Below are 19583 nucleotides of genomic sequence, written 5' to 3' on the forward strand. Positions count from 1 at the left end.
GCTTGCCGGATGAGAGACTGTCGATCTGTTTGACACAGGAGAATGGGGAAATGTACCCTTCTAGCAAGTTATTTGCTTACGTCCTTCCAAGGATAAAATACGGAAGTAGTCACTGACAGTCCCCTGTCAAATCCTTACCTCCTCGCCATTATGATAATGATCACGTCTGCTTCAAACCAATAAACTTCTACATAATAACCGCCAAGACACGCTCACAAGCCCCCCCCCCCCCCCCCCACGACAATCGTTAGCCTGTCGTAATAGGTACAGTTTTATGACCAGTAATGAAAACCACGACGCTGATAATCCCTTATCCGCGTTACCATGAAAACGGAAATTACTATTTAAGCACACGCGTGACGGACATCGGCTATTATTTATGATCATATCTCTCAAGTACACAGGCTAGACCAGTGGTATTCAACCTGGGGTACGTGAAATTTAAAAAAATATATTATTTTATGATAAACACTGAATAATCAGTTTAAGGTTTAAATGCGTCATGTTTGTGTTTTATAATTAAAATATATAATAAAATTCAGGTCAATATACAAACTTTATTTAGATGTTAAAATTTAAAATTTGCGCCATTCATCGCTACAACGATGTTACAATAGAGGTTGAATACCCCTGGGCTAGACCAACTCGAAAAGGAAATCGATAAAAGACACTGATATGTAAGGCACGAACTTCCGAGATTAATGTTACTAACGACGCTAAATGCAGTTCAGTCTCATTTATTTATCATCTTTCCATGTACCCATCACGCGTTGTACTGTTAAAGGAGTATCAGACCGATTACTACATTCTACCATGAAGGACGTTGGTTTAAATCAGGAGGAGAGGCGAAATAGTCTACGAACAAATAATAATAAATCCCTAACTCATGCTGTCGTAATTCTATGCAGAACTTTGTACTTACAAACCCATCGGTAAGGTTCTGTTAACACATTAAAGCGATTTCGAGGAGGTGAATATGTAGATCGAGGTCTTGCGGGTTGGCGCCGTGAGGTCTATAAGGGGATATCCAAAGTTTCGGTTTCTCAAGGCCGAAAACCTGACAGACACTACTCTTCCTGATAAACACGAGTCTTTGAAAGTAAATTTTAGCTCTTAGTTAAAGCAGTCAAGGTTCGAGACTAGCTCAGCTAGGGGAGCCAACACATCGACGGAGGTGATACCAACTTTCGAATCGAAGGTTTTCCAAATTCTACAACTCCATGCCCCGAGTGTGGGCACGGTCGGGTACGGAACCAGGGAGGCGAAACAGTCGCATTGATCTGTCAGTACTGGCGTCCTGCCAACATGTCGCCGAGAACAGCGAGTACCAACCATCTCATCGTTAACATTCGAGGGGTTCATCTGTATTAAATTCAATAAACCGACTAACTCAGGGCTCTCAAATAAACAAACATCCTGTGTTTCTATTCCACTTTACTGAAGGTCTTGCAACACATTAAGGGGTGTACAAACACGGCTACGGAAACCTATGAAATGCTAAAGCAAGCTTTTGGGGAGTCCGCAATGGGTCGTGCACAAACTTTTGTGTGGCATTCACGTTTTAAAAAAGGCCGAACCTCTGTCGACGATGACGAGCGTTCTGGACGACCATCTTCGAGCACAACGCCCGAAAATGTTACGAAGATCGACGTCGTACCATCAACGACTTGTGCGACATTGTTGGGATAGGCTATGGGACCTGTCAGCTGATTCTAAAGGAAGAACTCCACATGCGACGCATCCTGTCTGAGGACCAGAAGCAGAATCGACTTCTCGTTTGTCAGGAGCTCAAAGATCTTGCAAGAACCGACCCCAACTTCCTTTCTAAGCTCCGTGTGACTTCTTCCTCTTCCCAAAGATGAAAATTCAGCTAAAGGGAAGAAGATTTGAGACGACAGAAGAGATTCAGGCTGAATCGCAGATGGTGCTTGACAGGCTGACAAAGACAGATTTCCAGGGATGCTTCCAGGCTTGGCAGCGGCGCTGGGATCGTTGTGTTCACTCCCAGGAGAACTGCTTCGAGGGTGATGGATGACTTTAATACCTGAGATAAGTTTACGGGTTTTTATAGGCGCAGTCTTGAAACTTTCCGATCGCACCTCGTAAAAACAAAACAAAAATTAAATATTGAATACAACTCTCGATAATAAACCAGCGTGTGTGCGTTTTACGAAGACATTTTTTTGTCTTTGTTTGAAAGTATATAAATCTAGGCATTACAAACCAAGTTTGTGTTGTAGAAATTATTGATCCTTTGGATAAAATTTAAAATGAAATTAAACCACTTACGTAACCAAGTCACAAATATATCGGTACCTCTGAAAATTATTTCATTATCCGTTGATGTCAGAGACGCTCCAGACAAATTAAAGCCTGAATTGGCTAATCTGCAGTATGACTCAATTTTGCGTATTAGTTCGAACCAGGTAACTTTAATTACTTTTCACGTTTCTTTGTCAGTATCTCAGTTCTCTCAGTTCCATAAGTAAATAGGAAATTTGAGAGAGTTTGTTTAGTATCCATTTGTTTAAATCTTGTCAATCTAATCACAATAAAATTTCTATTAAATATTAAAATATTACATAAGTAACATTTAAATATTTAAAATATATTAATGATGTTCTCTATCGAAATGTTCGATTTACATTAGATCATTTCGATAGAGATCATCATTAATATATTTTAAATATTTAAATGTCACTTATGTAATATTTTAATATTTAATAGGAATTTTATTGTGATTAGACTGACAAGATTTAAACAAATATATATTTATCACAATTTATCATCTCATTAGTAGCCATTATATGACTTACATGTATAAACGTAAATAAATACATAAATATTCCATTCAAGAATAATCGATTTGTACTTTTTATGTGATGCCAACTGGTATTTCAAATCTGGAACCAAATGCCAATTCGGACGCGGGGACAAGACAGATCCAAGTTTAACATTTTTTTTTTATTTGTAGTGTTCTGTCTGACGACAGGTCCATATGAACAGGATCCTTCCATCCATTTCTCGGACTGGGACCTGTTCATATACGTTCTTGGCAGATGATCCAGAAGTGGTTTGCCATTGCCTTCTTCTGTGTGTGAATGGAGTAATTGTTGGGATGCCACGGAGGAAAACTCCGTGTTGCCTAGACCACGGCCTTGCCCAACACAAGTTAAAAATTCGGGCACCGCCGGGAATCGAACCCGAGACCCCAGGATTACAAGGCCAGCGTTCTAACCGCTAGACCACCTCATCTTATTATTATTTAGTGTTCTGTCTGACGACAGGTCCATATGAACAGGATCCTTCCATCCTTTTCTCGGACTGGGACCTGTTCATATACGTTCTTGGCAGATGATCCAGAAGTGGTTTGCCATTGCCTTCTTCTGTGTGTGAATGGAGTAATTGTTGGGATGCCACGGAGGAAAACTCCGTGTTGCCTAGACCACGGCCTTGCCCAACACAAGTTAAAAATTCGGGCACCGCCGGGAATCGAACCCGAGACCCCAGGATTACAAGGCCAGCGTTCTAACCGCTAGACCACCTCATCTTATTATTATTTAGTGTTCTGTCTGACGACAGGTCCATATGAACAGGATCCTTCCATCCTTTTCTCTTCTCGGACTGGGACCTGTTCATATACGTTCTACGTGATCCAGAAGTGGTTTGCCATTGCCTTCTTCTGTGTGTGAGTGGAGTAATTGTTGGAATGCCACGGAGGAAAACTCCGTGATGCTTAGACCACGGCCTTGCCCAACACAAGTTATAAATTCGGGCACCACCGGGAATTGAACATTAATAAGAGAATTTTAAGTAAAATTATGGTTTTCACGGCGGTGAGGACGAAGATGGCTATCTTCTGGGTTGTAGGTCCTTGCAGTCTGGTAGTTTAGGCGGTTTTATCGTAGTTTTCAGTTTTGTGTTGGTTATGGCGGAGACATTTCGATATAGCACATTATATCTGTCGTATCTTCCATTCGTTGTACCGAATTAAACTGGGAATGGATCATTCGATGAATACACATTTCGTCGAGACATTAATTAAAGTCGCCAGTACGTACACGTTCTGGATATTTGCTTTGTTCATGTTTATATTGCAAATAATTGCCTGGTTTTTGTGCTCTGACTGTCGTAAAAAAAAGGATGGTGTTGCAGTCTGTAATTTATTTTGTAAATGATTTTTCTATTGTGGCATGCATCACGACTTTATACGGGTGTAACCTCCAACGCAGGGAAATATATGAGCACAAGAAATACGTCGAAACCTTTTTAAAGAATTTGATTGATCCTACCTGCAGCGCTCAAAGCATGGCTTACAGAAACATGTTAAAATGTGAGGTCCATTAACGTACGTTGATTAAAACGTCATTCAATAAAAATGCTTATTAAAATATTGCGTCAGAAATCTTCTAAAATTCAGCCAATTTCTATATCACATTTTTACTGGATTATTAGATACTACGTGGGTTTTCGTGAAACCCACTACAAATATGCTTAATATTAAATATTTCATACACATTTCTGGATCCGATATTAATAATATCTGAATAAAATATTTGAGAGAAAATAAGGGTTTTCAACTAGCGCGTATTTTTATAATAATTCCACACTGTCAATGAGAATGATGAAAAATGGTTCTCTGAAATCACAGAAAACGTTCTGTTAATATCGTCAGAACCTCAAATGCAGATCGCTGTTATGAACTGTTTACTTTGAGATCTGAAGTTCTGAAGGTGGTTAACACGTCGATGTTGGTTATGAGATTCTTAAAGCCGTGTGGACCTGTGTGTTAATACCTGTACTAACATTTCAGGGGAGTGTTGGTATCTATCCACAAATGTACACAGAATTATGACCCAGAAGACCAACATCTACAGGTATTCAGCTTTCTGAAGACTAATATTTTAATATTTTCCGTCAAATCACAATTTTAATAAGATGATAAAATATAAAATATTTAAAATATCTTTAAGGTTTAAATGCGTCATGTTTGTGTTTTATAATTAAAATATATAATAATTCAGGTCTATACACAAACTTTATTTATAGATGTTATAGATGCGCAAATTTTAAATTTTAAATTTTAACATCTATAAATAAAGTTTGTGTATAGACCTGAATTATTACATATTTTAATTTAAAATATCATTTCACGTTCCGCATCGAATGATCGATTTACAAATTGGAACGTCTCTTACGACATGTTTCGGTTATATTTAACCGTCCTCAGGTATAAATTAGATTGGTAAATTTTAAAACTCGAATTACAATCATTTACAATGTTATGCAGTTTATTGAAATGTTCTTATCAGATTACTCTTATATATTAGAACGAAGGTATTGTTTTTTATAAGAAATGATATTTTAAATATTTTATATTTTATTATCTTATTAAAATTATGATTTGACGGAAAATATTAAAATATTAACCTAATTCACAATATGACGCAAATATACTACCTTTCTGAAGACTGTCAAAACCAAGAACTAGGATGCGGTTTACTAATAAACTGATATCGCAACAGAATTTAAACTTGATATTGGGGAGAGAATAATAATAATAATAAATCAGCACGGTAGCATATCTCACTGATGACAGATGGTACACGAAACTGAGTGAACCTCTTCACAATAGTAAGTTAGTCGTACCATTTTTAATACATTTTAATTAAGTTTAAATATTGCCATTGGCAGGAGAAGGTTGGCAACCCCTGATTTACAACATCGACTCACAGTAAAAAAAAAAAAGTACAGAAACATTGATGGAACCAATATACCAACTTTATGTTCCACCTCGCACAGTTCTCGAACTTCATAATTAAATCTCTCTCTAAAAAAAAAATTGTATCTACTGAAAGGTCATGAAATGTACAGGTCAGCAGATTATTAGAACTACAGCCCATCGAGGTGATTGCATAGCGAATAAAAATTTATACTTCAGATAAATAGTTTAGGAAAAAGACTACAAGAATGAGCTGGGATATTAAATATAGAAGCAAGAGGTAGAGCTGCCATCTTCAGGGAGAATTCTGTGGAGGGAGGTGGGCGTATAAAGTGTTAACGTCGAAAACAGCCGAACGTTTTTAATTTTCCCTCAAACGAACAGAGAAAAATCCTGTAAAAGGCGAGCTTCAGACAAATGAGTCGATAACAATTCCTAGTTCGTATGACAATTAAATCGTCCACGATGGATGGGTACACACATTTAAATATACCTGTAAATTTGGACAAGCGAACGTAATCTAGTTAAGGCTCTGTATTAATTATTACTCAGTCCCTAATCCTCAGAACTGTCTCAATCTTCCGAATTAGAAGAGATCGACAGATTACCCAATAAAAGAGCTGTATTATAAGCAACTGGTATTCTCAAATGACCAAGTTGTCAAATGTGGTCCACAAGCTATTCTCATGAATACAACGTACGACGTGACCAAACTTAAGATGTATCATTTTGATATTTAGACACTCTTATTGATCGTTTCGAACAAATTCAGGGCAAATTAATTACACGCCAAATAACAGCCACAGGAACACTAATAAAAAATATGCAACTCAAGTGTGACCATGACGTCGGCCGCTGTCACTTCTAAATTCGAAAAATGATCAAATTCATCATTTTACGAATGTCTGGAAATGACTTGGGAGGGGGGGACAGTGTTAATATGAATAATGGTAAAATTTATTTATTTATTTAGTGTTCTGTCTGACGACAGGTCCATATGAACAGGATCCTTCCATCCTTTTCTCGGACTGGGACCTGTTCATATACGTTCTTGGCAGATGATCCAGAAGTGGTTTGCCATTGCCTTCTTCTGTGTGTGAATGGAGTAATTGTTGGGATGCCACGGAGGAAAACTCCGGGTTGCCTAGACCACGGCCTTGCCCAACACAAGTTATAAATTCGGGCACCGCCGGGAATCGAACCCGAGACCCCAGGATTACAAGGCCAGTGTTCTAACCGCTAGACCTCCGTGGCTTATGAATAACGGTGTCGGACAACAAAGCCGCTGAGACGAAAGTACGAACGTACGTACCAAAAGCAAAGCTGTATTTTAAAACCACATTACCTTTCCCGCATATACGACAATGCCTGCGCCATGTATTCGGAAATAAATCTGAAAAGTTGATCGAGATACATCGATATTCACGTCGCGCGTCCTTTGTTCTCTGCGGTGAGAGCCATCAACCGGTCACGTACGCCGTTCATGTGTACTCACCATGTTCACTGCTTCGGGGTAGATTGCTTCCGTGATGACGCCCCTCTGCGTTGTGACGAACTCCACCATCTCGTGCAGCGCTGCTCGCTTCACTTCTTTCCATTTAAGATCGGAAAGGGGATCGGCTACGAAGTCGAAGAGGACGCAGCACTGACGAATCTTCTGCACGAAGAGCTCGTCACGCTCGTTTGTTGTCGCGTCTGAAACAAGAAAATTATCAAAATTTCTGTCTTCTGGGTTGTCGCGCCGAGTAGTCTAGCCGATGTTTACCAACGTTACAGAGGTCATACTGCCTCCACCATCTTCATAATCACCGCTGTGAAAACCTCGAATCACACAAAGAAACTTATACATTGTCCATTTTCTGCAGTACATAATACAAACGACGTTTCGGAAAGTAGCCACATTCCCGTATACAGGTTATTATATAGATTTGTAACTGAAGATGGCTGTCTTCTAGGTTTTTTGCGTCATGTAGTCTCCTGGACGTTTAACGACGTTTCAGAGCCGTCTGCCGCCTCTATTATCAGGGCGAACGTTTATAAAATCACGGTACACTCGACGGAAACTGTAACTCTGGTATGTAACGTCTTCAGACGCCAATAACTCGAGACCTATGTAAGATAGAGAATATAAACCTATATTTAAATTAAAGAGTAAATAAAGGGCTTTTTCTACATCAGTGGTGTTCAACCTGGGGTACGCGTACCCCCGGGGGTACGCGAAGACATCTTAGGGCGTACGTGAAATTGAAAATGTATATATTATTTTATGATTAATCAGTAATGTAATTAATTTAATTTATTTTAGATGTAGATTATATACTACGTATGACTTGAATTATACACCAACAAATTTGGGGGTACAAAGTTGAAGAGAAATTATATCTGGGGGTACGCGAACAAAAAAGGTTGAATACCACTGTTCTACTTGATGTTTAATTTATTCTATAATGCATATTTTACACATTTTTGAAATAATTACCCAAAACATGTAATGACTATACCCTCGTTCCTTAACTTCAACCGCTTGCCACGTCTAAAGCGTAAGAGTTAGATCGGGACATATTGGGAGTGAAATACGTAAATAAACACGAGCTTCTCAAATTTGAAAACAGATTTCAGATAACTCTTACAGTTTAGGAGTTTTGGCCATTTATTTGGTAACAAAGAAAGGTTCTAGAGTGAGTGTGTCGAGTACATGACGCAACACTTAGATAAGCTGTCGGAAGATGACGTCACGTATAGATAAGACGTAAAGGTATATATTAATGTGTAAATAAAATTTTATTTCACTACAAATATACTTGAACAGTAAAACGTTATTCAACGTTAACTAGGGAACCGTGGTTCCACTGTCAATTTTTTAATATTATCTTCGCATCCAAGCCTCAGTCTCCCAAGCACTCTCTTCTGTCGAGGTTTTCCATCTAAAATCTGTATGCCCCGTTCATCTCATCCTCCTTCATTCGATCGCCCTAATATCATGTTCACCGCACAAAACCCAAAATCCCCCAGTTCCAAACAACAGCCAACATCGCACTCAACATTAAAAACAAAAGGCCTGAATTTCAGTCTGACTTTACCAAATTCTGCGCTCACAAATATCGGCCAATTCGTTTGCCCTGGACGCTTATCCGCGGACGTGTTAAATTTCAACTCCAGCGTCGTTAGACCTCCTTACACTTTTATTTCAATCTCAAAATTAAACATACAACGTACATACAATTCAGACTTATCAAAAGATATGAAATTCGAAGCCAGTTTTTAAACGATTATGCTAATACGTCTCCTATCAATACAGCCGATCGCCATTTCTTAATATAAATTGTTATCCGATGGAGAAATGATGGTCCTGTCAGCGCGGATGTCCCCAGACTGCAGAGGATTCGTGCTATAGTTCATGAGAAGCAACTTGACATTTGATGGTAAAAGGTGAAAGGTCTCTTTACAATTCTATATTTTAAGTCCGGTAGGTTTGGACTTTAGACATGTATCGTCACCCTGAGGACCTACATGACATGAATCGGTGGAGACAAACAGTTTGGGCGCTCAGCTGTGGCCTTTACGTACGTACGCCCGTCCGTCCGTCAAAAGTCCAACGCCAGCCTCACTTTTACGAGCCATTTGCGTCATGTAGAGAACGCTTCTGAAGAAAGACCCTTCTTCCGTCATGTAGAAAGGAGGAAGGAGTTGAGGGACAGAAAACGTCCTTTTTACCAGAAGACGGAAGTGGAAACCATTCTCTGAAATGCTGCTTTAATATTTTACAATATAAGACGACAGACCAAAAGTCCAACTATAAACACTCGACCAACGAATTGGGTTTTATGCTCTCACCTGATGACGAAATCAAACATCCAGAAATATTCATCAGTTTAACAGCGAAATTTCGTCATAGAGCTTCAGGTTAAGATAAGCCAAAACGTTCGATAATTACTGTATATTTTGTGCCGTTGATAGAATATAATCAGCTTCAGTAACAGTAAAAGAAAACGTGACTCTGAAAATTCAGGTGAGTTGTGACAAATACTAATGATGTAGAACATAGTCAATCTTAATTCATTTAGCCACAATTTCTTATGAATTACTGTCATGTAACTAAATTTGAGTGGCCATTCTTTCATTATCGAACTTCAGGACAGACAAAAATCTTCATAAAAATTGCAGGCAAATTTATAAAGATTTTCCTAACACAATTTAAGACGTCCAGAAACAAAAATGAGCAATTCATCATCGTAAAAGGAACTCGAAGGCCTAATATAACTTTTGCTGCTGTCAAGTTACTTTTTGTAAAAGGCGAAAATGACAATTCTCTCCGTACTAACATCGGACGGACAGATAGAGGGTTATTGAGTACGCTTTATCAACTGCAGTGATTATTTGGTGACCAATTGTGTGGGGTGGTCTCGATCGGTAACCTTGATAGACAAAGAAAGAAGGAATTCGCTCGAGTGGCTGAGTAAAACCGGGCAGGCACAATAAATCGGACTACTTCAGTAATGAGATTAAAAAGTTGTCAGTGGAACCACGGTTCCGGAGAATTTGACGTAAATACGTCTACACGGAAAGGAAGTTTATATATTGGCTTTATTCAAAATAATTCCTTTATACATGCTTTACAATTGAGATAAGTATGATTAAGACTTTGCTTAATCAACTTGAATTAGTTACACTTAAGATGGGTCTGTGGTAGCTGAATGTAATGTAAGGTAAGGTAATGTATTGTATTGTATTGTAATGTAATGTAATGTAATGTAATGTACTGTACTGTACTGTACTGTACTGTAATGTAATGTAAGGTAAGGTAAGGTAATGTATTGTAATGTAATGTAATGTACTGTACTGTACTGTAATGTAATGTAATGTAATGAAATGTTTTATAGGTAACATCAATGCCGAGTAATGTAACGTTTCCTAGGTAACCATTATTGTCGATTTGTTGATAAACAGATGACGTTTGCTAGGTAACATAACAATGCAATTACTCTTTTTCCTTTCACTTTTTCGTTCCACTTTTTGCCGAATGACACTGGCCCTAAAATATAGACATATTTACGTCAAAAACGTTCCATTCATCCAACGATACTACAGCCCAGGTTCGGGCTTTGGCCATGTGGGAGGTTTTCTAGTCTTTGAAATGTGCATCTGTAAGTACTGAGCGACAACCTCTCTGCCTCTGCACAATTTCTACTCAATCCTGATTTGTCTTCCATCTAGTAGACAATCGCGAGAGACGTGGGTGACAAATAGCATCTGAATTTTGCTTACATCTCGTTAATGCTCGTAAATCTACGACATGGGACCGCCGGCTTCATTTCTCCTCCGAAAGAAGTTGTACTACGGATTTTTATCACCCTTGAAAATTCATCGACCTCGGCCGGGTTTGAACCCGCGAACCTTAGGTCCAGTGGCGAGCACGTAAACCACTATTCCACTTACCTCCGTTAAAAATCAATGTCGGAGAACGGACCGACACATTTGTGTTACGAATTTTCTTGGGAAAAAATAATTAATTCTTCGCATAATTCCAAGTACTTCACAATCATTAAAACGACACGCCATCAGCAGACAAAAGACTCAAAAACAATGAGAACTATAATAAATTATCCGTACGCAAAACGCCAGGAAGTGTAGGAACACTACAATTACACTAAGTTCCGTTGATTCAAGCAAACACCTACGTAATAACAGACTACAAATTGTAAGGCAGAGAGTGGTTTCGCCCAGACTACAATAGGCATTATTCTTCAAAGGCCCGGCTGTTTCGTATGAAATCTGCAAGAGGAATCAACATTCTCGTGCTTTTATTGATGAGTGTTTCCCGATTCTCTTCTATTTCGCTGCACGTGATGCGAGAACTCACGGGGCGAGGGTGGGAACTGATTTATCGGAAACGGAAACAATGACAAGCCTTACTCAGTAACAGAAGTGGCCAAGAATCAAACGCTTATCGAAACATCTTTCAGGGAAATTACTAACAGGAAAAAAGTCTTTTCAAAGACACGTAAGACTACCTTTTAAATGCAAGACGAAAATGAGACAAGTTTGCGTAACATTGTAATGCATTTATTTATTTAGTGTTCTGTCTGACGGCAGGTCCATATGAACAGGATCCTTCCATCCTTTTCTCTTCTCGGACTGGGACCTGTTCATATACGTTCTTGGCAGATGATCCACAAGTGGTTTGCCATTGCCTTCTTCTGTGTGTGAATGGAGTAATTGTTGGGATGCCACGGAGGAAAACTCCGTGTTGCCTAGACCACGGCCTTGCCCAACACAAGTTATAAATTCGAACCCGAGACCCCAGGATTACAAGGTCAGCGTTCTAACCGCTAGACCACCGTGGCTTTAAAAAAAAATGTATTAACGACATAAAATGTTGTAATGATGATGGACAATTTTACCCGAAACATGCCATAGGAAAACATTAACATGAAATCAGTAACATAGAAAAGTCGTTTGTTCTGTTATTGTGTGTGGCCTATGACAACAGTTTCTACACCAAAAGCTACTTAAGTTAACAAAATTCAGAAGCCAAGGGATGTCGCACGTACACAAAGAAACAAAATGTACTCAAACCAACTCGTTCTCTGGGGGGTTTAAAAATGAATCGAGGATATTAAGGCGACCGTGTGTGGGGGGCAGAGGGTAACATTTTCTTTACGTTTCGTGCCAATCCAAAACAGGCTTCGAATCAATTCGCGAGCACCTGTAGGCGTGAAGGGAATGTCAAAAGTACCTAAAAATACAAGATGATTCAATTCATAGGACTTTATAAACATTTACGTGCGAATGACGCAAAGACAAGATCGCGAAACAAATGTTAAAACTAACTTCACACGCCAAACTGTAAACCCTGGCGAGGACGCAGTTCAAATTTAAAGAGTCTTAATAACTGCAGTCAATTCTTATTCCGGTTCAAGAAAAACGGTTTAATTAAGTTCAAAATTTAAAAATGGGTTGTCGTTATACTGGTGTCTAACCGGAAACGGAAACAATTTTCACAATGAAAAGGTTTATCGTCTCAAAATTCTTGTAACTTATTTTTAGAAACACTTAGACCCAATCCAGCACGTTGCGATTTGCATGCATCCCTAAATGTTCCTCAGGAAGACATCCTTGTACAGTCAAACTCGGTTATAACGAGATCCAAGTGAGGGACGAAAAGTGCTCGTTATATCCGTTATTATAGCTATACGCCACTTTTGCTGTTACTACTTTCATCACACGCGCGTAGACAGATATATATAATTATAAAAAATGGATAATAACAATAATGAATAAACATAGTTTACGATTACACAAGGCAGAGGTGTAGACCAGTGGTATTCAACCTTTTTTGTTCGCGTACCCCCAGATATAATTTCTCTTCAACTTTGTACCCCCAAAGTTGTTGGTGTATAATTCAAGTTATACGTAGTATATAATCTACATCTAAAACAAATTAAATAAATTACTGATTATTCAGTGTTTATCATAAAATAATGTTTTTTTTTAAATTTCACATACCCCCTAAGATGTCTTCGCGTACCCCCAGATATAATTTCTCTTCAACTTTGTACCCCCAAAGTTGTTGGTGTATAATTCAAGTTATACATAGTATATAATCTACATCTAAAATAAATTAAATAAATTACATTACTGATTATTCAGTGATTATCATAAAATAATATATATTTTTTTAAATTTCACGTACCCCCAGATATAATTTCTCTTCAACTTTGTACCCCCAAAGTTGTTGGTGTATAATTCAAGTTATACATAGTATATAATCTACATCTAAAATAAATTAAATAAATTACATTACTGATTATTCAGTGTTTATCATAAAATAATATATATATATATATTTTTAAATTTCACGTACCCCCTAAGATGTCTTCGCGTACCCCCAGATATAATTTCTCTTCAACTCTGTACCCCCAAAGTTGTTGGTGTATAATTCAAATTATACATAGTATATAATCTACATCTAAAATAAATTAAATAAATTACATAACTGATTATTCAGTGTTAATCATAAAATAATGTTTTTTTCTAAATTTCACATACCCCCTAAGATGTCTTCGCGTACCCCCGGGGGTACGCGTACCCCAGGTTGAATACCACTGACTTAAAGATTTGCTCGTTACACCCGTGAACGCGCGATAGGTTTTAACAATATGACTGGATCCTCCAAAAACGACAGAACTTGTCTAAAACCAACCTCAGACTTAACTTACTTTAAACTCGTTGTCAAAAATTGACATTGGAACCACGGTTCAGGAGAATCTGACGTAAATACGTCTTTGTATTTAAATTATATTTACGCAATAAATACAATGAAAGGAAGTTTATATATTAGCTTCATAACTTGTAATAATTGCTTCTTATGATTTCTATATTCCCTCATACGTTCAGCATTACTTTTTGGTATTTTTGGGGGGAAATTCAGGTTCATTATTTAATGCTTGTATTTTTTTACGTTTCCTGCACTGTCTCATATATTCTGCATTACGGACTATTTTAGCTTCAAGGTCAGCCATCTTGTTATCTCTACGTAGTATGACGCAACGCGCAGACGCAGTAGTAACGTGAAGTGCGATGCGCCTTTGTTTGTATAAATAAATGTTTGTAGAACCTAAACCATTTGAGATATGTAAAATCTGAAAACAGATATGGAAAGCTCAAGAAGTAATACGTATTTCGTACGCAATATGTCCTGATCCATCTCTTACGGTTTTCGAGAGGCGGGAGCTTAACGAGCCAGATGCGTTGAAAATTGTAAGAAGACAAGCCAATTCTCTTACACGAGTTCACAAATGCAGATGAAAACATTAAATGTGACGAACAATAATAATAAATAGGAATCCCTTACCTCAAACTTTGTTCAATTGTAAGAGACCTCGATGTCCACCGGCAATTATTAATTTAATCAAAACTAAAATGGAGTATCACAGACTTCTTAATAATTCTTATATAAGATAAGTACTTGTGAAAGGATTTTAACAGCACAAAATTATCTACTCTACGACGCACTTTTTCTACAAGCGATTCACAGCTCAGCTCTTTCCGCAATAACGAAAGCGGATTGTTGACGGCAATACATACGAATACAACAATGCCGAGTAAACAGATGACGTAACAATTACTTTCTTAGGTAACAAAACAAATGCACCCAGGAGTTCATATAAAAGCTGACCATTGTCGGTCCATATTTACACTTATATTACGACCGATTACCATTTCCAGCAATGCGTCTTGTGCGCAGGAATGGTTTCACCTAGGTAGGGACGATGCTTGCGCTTGCGCAGGCCTCTGCCCTCAGTTAGCTTCTTTGGTTGGTTGGTTGGCTTTGAGAGCGGTAATTGTATAAAAGCCGATTGACAATCAAGGGTTGACAATTATGCCGAAGAGGCCTTCAGCCGAAACGGCCCCTCCCTCTCTGGGTTCATACCCCAGAGACCCAACCAACCAAATTCCTTCGACAACTTGCCTGACGGGATAACCTCCCATCAGCAGCAACAGATCCGAGTTTGAATGGTCGAGGCTCCCGCCATGACGAAACCCCGTTAGCGTTAGCAAAATTTCCGTTCTTATATTAAGACCGTTTACCATTTCCAGCAATGCGTCTTGTGCGCAGGAATGGTTTCACCTAGGTAGGGACGATGCTTGCGCTTGCGCAGGCCTCCGCCCTCAGTTAGCTTCTTTGGTTGGTTGGTTCCATATTTACACATTGTTGGTATGGATCTTACACATCTTCGTAACGATGTTTTTGCCGAATGACCCTTCCGTATAGACGTCAAAAACAGAAACATACCGGAAATTTATTCTTGAAGATTTTCCAAATGCTGTATGGCACTTTTGTCCACACCGAGATACAATGAAAGTCACAAGATTTACAAGTGTGGCATTAGTTTCATATTAAATGTCCGCGTATTTTCACAAACCTAACGCCACACTGAATCTCGTACGAGCTTCAACACCTTACATACAGCATCAAAAGTAAACCTAATATTGATTTCGACCCCGAATCACAGCTTAATTTTAAATTCTGCTAAAACCAATTCCGAAGATAGACGTTGCATTTATCGATAATCTCTTACCATAAAGCATTTCAGGGCCCTAAGTTAAATGGAGCTAGTGTTTCTCACCCTAAATTAAAAGTCTAATAACCGTCAGGTTATCGTATCATCGATAACTCAAAATTTAAAATACAAACGCCAAAACCTAGATTGTTAATACCAGAAACAATATAATTCCTCAAAAGCGGAGTACGTGTAATATTCAAGAACACATTTAACGTCTGTGCGTCACATTTTAATAAAAACCGAAGAAAACGTGAGAGAATTATAAGAAAAATAAACACTGGTGACAAAGTTCACAATTAGGCCCGATTCCATTTTCATAAGACCCCATTTAAATATTTCTCTCTCGTCTCAATGTTGCATGTGAATGAGAAACAACGATTATGAACTGTAAGACGTGGTCCCTCCTCTGTTATTAACACAGAGAAAGGTTTCTTACGGAGGAGGGGCCCCAAATCTCAGACCATGTGGCGGCGACTAACGTAAACTACAGCGTGGATAAATATTTGCATGGCGTCTAAACGCCCCGAGCCAGCCAATCCAGATGCGGCCACACATCATAAATACAGCTCCGGTCTTCAGGCCACTTCCCGTCTGTGTTCTGATGTCCTGGTTTCATCCTCACGAAGAACATACGAGTATTCAAGCAGGGCCGAGTATAGAAACACAAGTCTGAAAATCCTGTCTCCTAAACGTGTCTCGCCAGGAACAAATACAATTTCCCTACTGGCAACTAAAGCATTTTATCGCTACAACTTCCAACAGAAATAAAGAAATCAAATAAGAATTCTCTTTTACATTTTAAACTTAATATTTAATATATTTATTTTGTACAGTCTATACACAAACGTTTGAAGTTTATTGGTGTTGTAAAAATTATATACTATTAAAACATTTTGTTGTGTAAAATATTATATTAGCGCTCTTAATCGTAAATACGATTTTACATTATATTTTTTTTAGCTCTTTTATTGAAACGACATGTTTCGACGGGTATCAATTTAAAATATATTTTAAATTGATAAAAACCTGAAGACGACGGTATTACCCGTCGAAACATGTCGTTTTAATAAAAACGCTAAAAAATATAATGTAAAATCGTATTTACGATTAAGAGCGCTAATATAATATTTTACACAATAAAATGTTTTAATATTATATAATTTTTACAACACCAATAAACATCAAACGTTTGTGTATAGACTGTACAAAATAAATATATTAAATATTAAGTACAAACATGACGCATATAAGATACAAATTTAATATTTAATCTATGACTAAGACTATCGAAAAAAAAAGTCAAGGGAATTAAACAAGATCATTGTTTTCTGCGTCGTAACGTCCATCAGGAGGCTGCATCCGTCTCCGAAATGTTGGAAAGCTTATACCAGGCGCTACAACCCAGAAGACAGCCATCTTCGTACCAGGCGCCTTGACAACCTTAAATCGCATGAATTTTTAGGGGACAGCTCTATGAATCAATAAATCAGCCCACTGGTATAAAATGAACCTAACTGACTCGCTGACAAACACATATTCGGTTCTAAATCTTCTTGACGATGGTTAAGAGTCAACTGAATAAAAATTTCCTTGGATATTATCCATCGTCTATTATTATTATTATTTAGTGTTCTGTCTGACGACAGGTCCATATGAACAGGATCCTTCCATCCTTTTCTCGGACTGGGACCTGTTCATATACGTTCTTGGCAGATGATCCAGAAGAGGTTTGCCATTGCCTTCTTCTGTGTGTGAATGGAGTAATTGTTGGGATGCCACGGAGGAAAACTCCGTGTTGCCTAGACCACGGCCTTGCCCAACACAAGTTATAAATCTGAGCACCGCCGAGAATCGAACCCGAGACCCCAGGATTACAAGGCCAGCGTTCTAACCGCTGGACCACCTCATCTTATTATTATTTAGTGTTCTGTCTGACGACAGGTCCATATGAACAGGATCCTTCCATCCTTTTCTCGGACTGGGACCTGTTCATATACGTTCTTGGCAGATGATCCAGAAGTGGTTTGCCATTGCCTTCTTCTGTGTGTGAATGGAGTAATTGTTGGGATGCCACGGAGGAATACTCCGTGTTGCTTAGACCACGGCCTTGCCCAACACAAGTAAATATAAAACGTAAAAAACGACGTTTCGGAGATGGGACTCTATCTCCGTCTTCAGGTTCCTACACAGCTGGGCCCACTAGATAGAGCTAATCCCTATCTCCGGACAAAGTAATATGGTTAAAATTCCGTATTATAATTTTTATACATCCTTTTGAATCACCCTGTATATGCACAGTAACGAACGTTGAAATGCAGCTGATGTCTTTACAGAACAGTCAAATATGTGACGTGATTAACGCCGATATCAACATGGCGACTAAACTTTGAAAATGAAGGGAATTGGAAATCATGCAACATATTTGCTTTCGGAAATCTAGTATTGCTACAGACGTGTCAGGATTCGTTCAGGCCACACGCACTACACAGGCATCTGAAAAGATTCCGTTGGCGCTGAAGGGCGGTTTCGAACAAGAGAGTAATTTTGGTTCAGCTTGCAACGAAACATTAATTCCTAAAAATATTTCTACAGTACGCGACTGTAATCTTGAGACTTTGCAAGGAATGCATGAACTCCGAAGCGTTAAAGGCAGACTCTACCCCGCAAGTCTCAAGATTACAGTCGCGAACTACAGGTGTTATTCGAGCTAATTAACACGAGGTAATTATGTATCTGAATAACGTGTTTCTCTTACGATTTAGTAACGTCCTAGACCCCTGCAGTACATGACTAGTCTATCTGCAGATATTGCGTTTAGTACACCGTTAAACTCTCAACATTCTAACAGACTTCTACATTCCTCTTTTTATTATATAAACTGTGTACGAATGAGTCAGTTCTTTAAAAATGTCGAACTAGCTGGCTTTGCAAATGGATTTTGTTAGGGACTATGTCGAAAGTCCTTATAACTCTTCATAATGTCCCTCACTCATTTCTAAAGAACGCTGGAAATTCTTGAAATAGGCCACGTCTGTTTTTCTACCACTCCATAACGAGTCATCTGATATTCTGTCAGTACTCCAAGTCTAGACGTAAGGAAAACGTTTGTTTATTGCATACAAAAAGAAGAAAAGAATGTCAGTAGCTTTTGTGTCACGACAGTTCGATATCACGGTTGGATCAAATAGGCGTGAAGCAACTTCCGAGAAACTTCGTATCTTCATCAAATGTACGGCAAATCAATTCGGAAAGGTTCCAGCGGTCAGCCATCGTTCGATGTTCCTGCCACGGCGGCGTGGGGCCCGGCCAAGGCACAGTGACCTGCAGTTCCCCCAAGGTCTGCTTGTCTCGCGACCCCCAACACAACTGGTTTGCAAGTAACGCTCCCAGTAACCGGGTTTGCAAACCCCTCTACGTCTCACACGACACCGGACGCAAGTACCGAGTATTTGTCATCAACTATTGCTTCTTGTTTGAAATCCCGCTTAAAAACTGCACAAACTATCCGCGTGTTTTCATGTTTCTCAGTACCTTTAAAAGACGTACCAAAATTGCTTCCAAATTTTTCCCAACAGATAATTCAATCTTCAGGCTCGATCAAAAATGCATCGTTAAATTGGAAAGAAGAAACAAGTCTTAATATGGCAGTCTATGGGCAAGACATTCATATACAGTACAACTCCTCTATAACGCGGTTTCTCTATAACGCGGGTTTACCTCAGTCACCCGCGACCGCGTTATAGCGGGGTTGTAATGTATTTCCTTTCCCAACCCAGTTGAGGAATTTCAATAAA

General features: G+C 38.6%; 1 protein-coding gene across 4 annotated transcripts in view; it reads right to left on the bottom strand.

Moving 5' to 3' along the window:
* Positions 1 to 19583, bottom strand: part of LOC110829998 (serine/threonine-protein phosphatase 2A 56 kDa regulatory subunit gamma isoform) — a 159254-nt gene that overhangs the window by 44896 nt on the left and 94775 nt on the right. For all 4 annotated transcript variants that reach the window (XM_022064327.2, XM_022064326.2, XM_022064328.2 and 1 more), the window contains one exon: positions 7218 to 7417. In XM_022064327.2, coding sequence (XP_021920019.1) covers positions 7218 to 7417 — 200 coding nt within the window. The remainder of the gene's footprint in view (positions 1 to 7217; positions 7418 to 19583) is intronic.

This window comes from Zootermopsis nevadensis, unplaced genomic scaffold (assembly GCF_977971745.1).
Source record: "Zootermopsis nevadensis isolate Lab colony 2312 unplaced genomic scaffold, Znev_1.0 Znev_ptg000013l, whole genome shotgun sequence".
Classification (NCBI taxonomy): Eukaryota; Metazoa; Arthropoda; class Insecta; order Blattodea; family Termopsidae; genus Zootermopsis; species Zootermopsis nevadensis.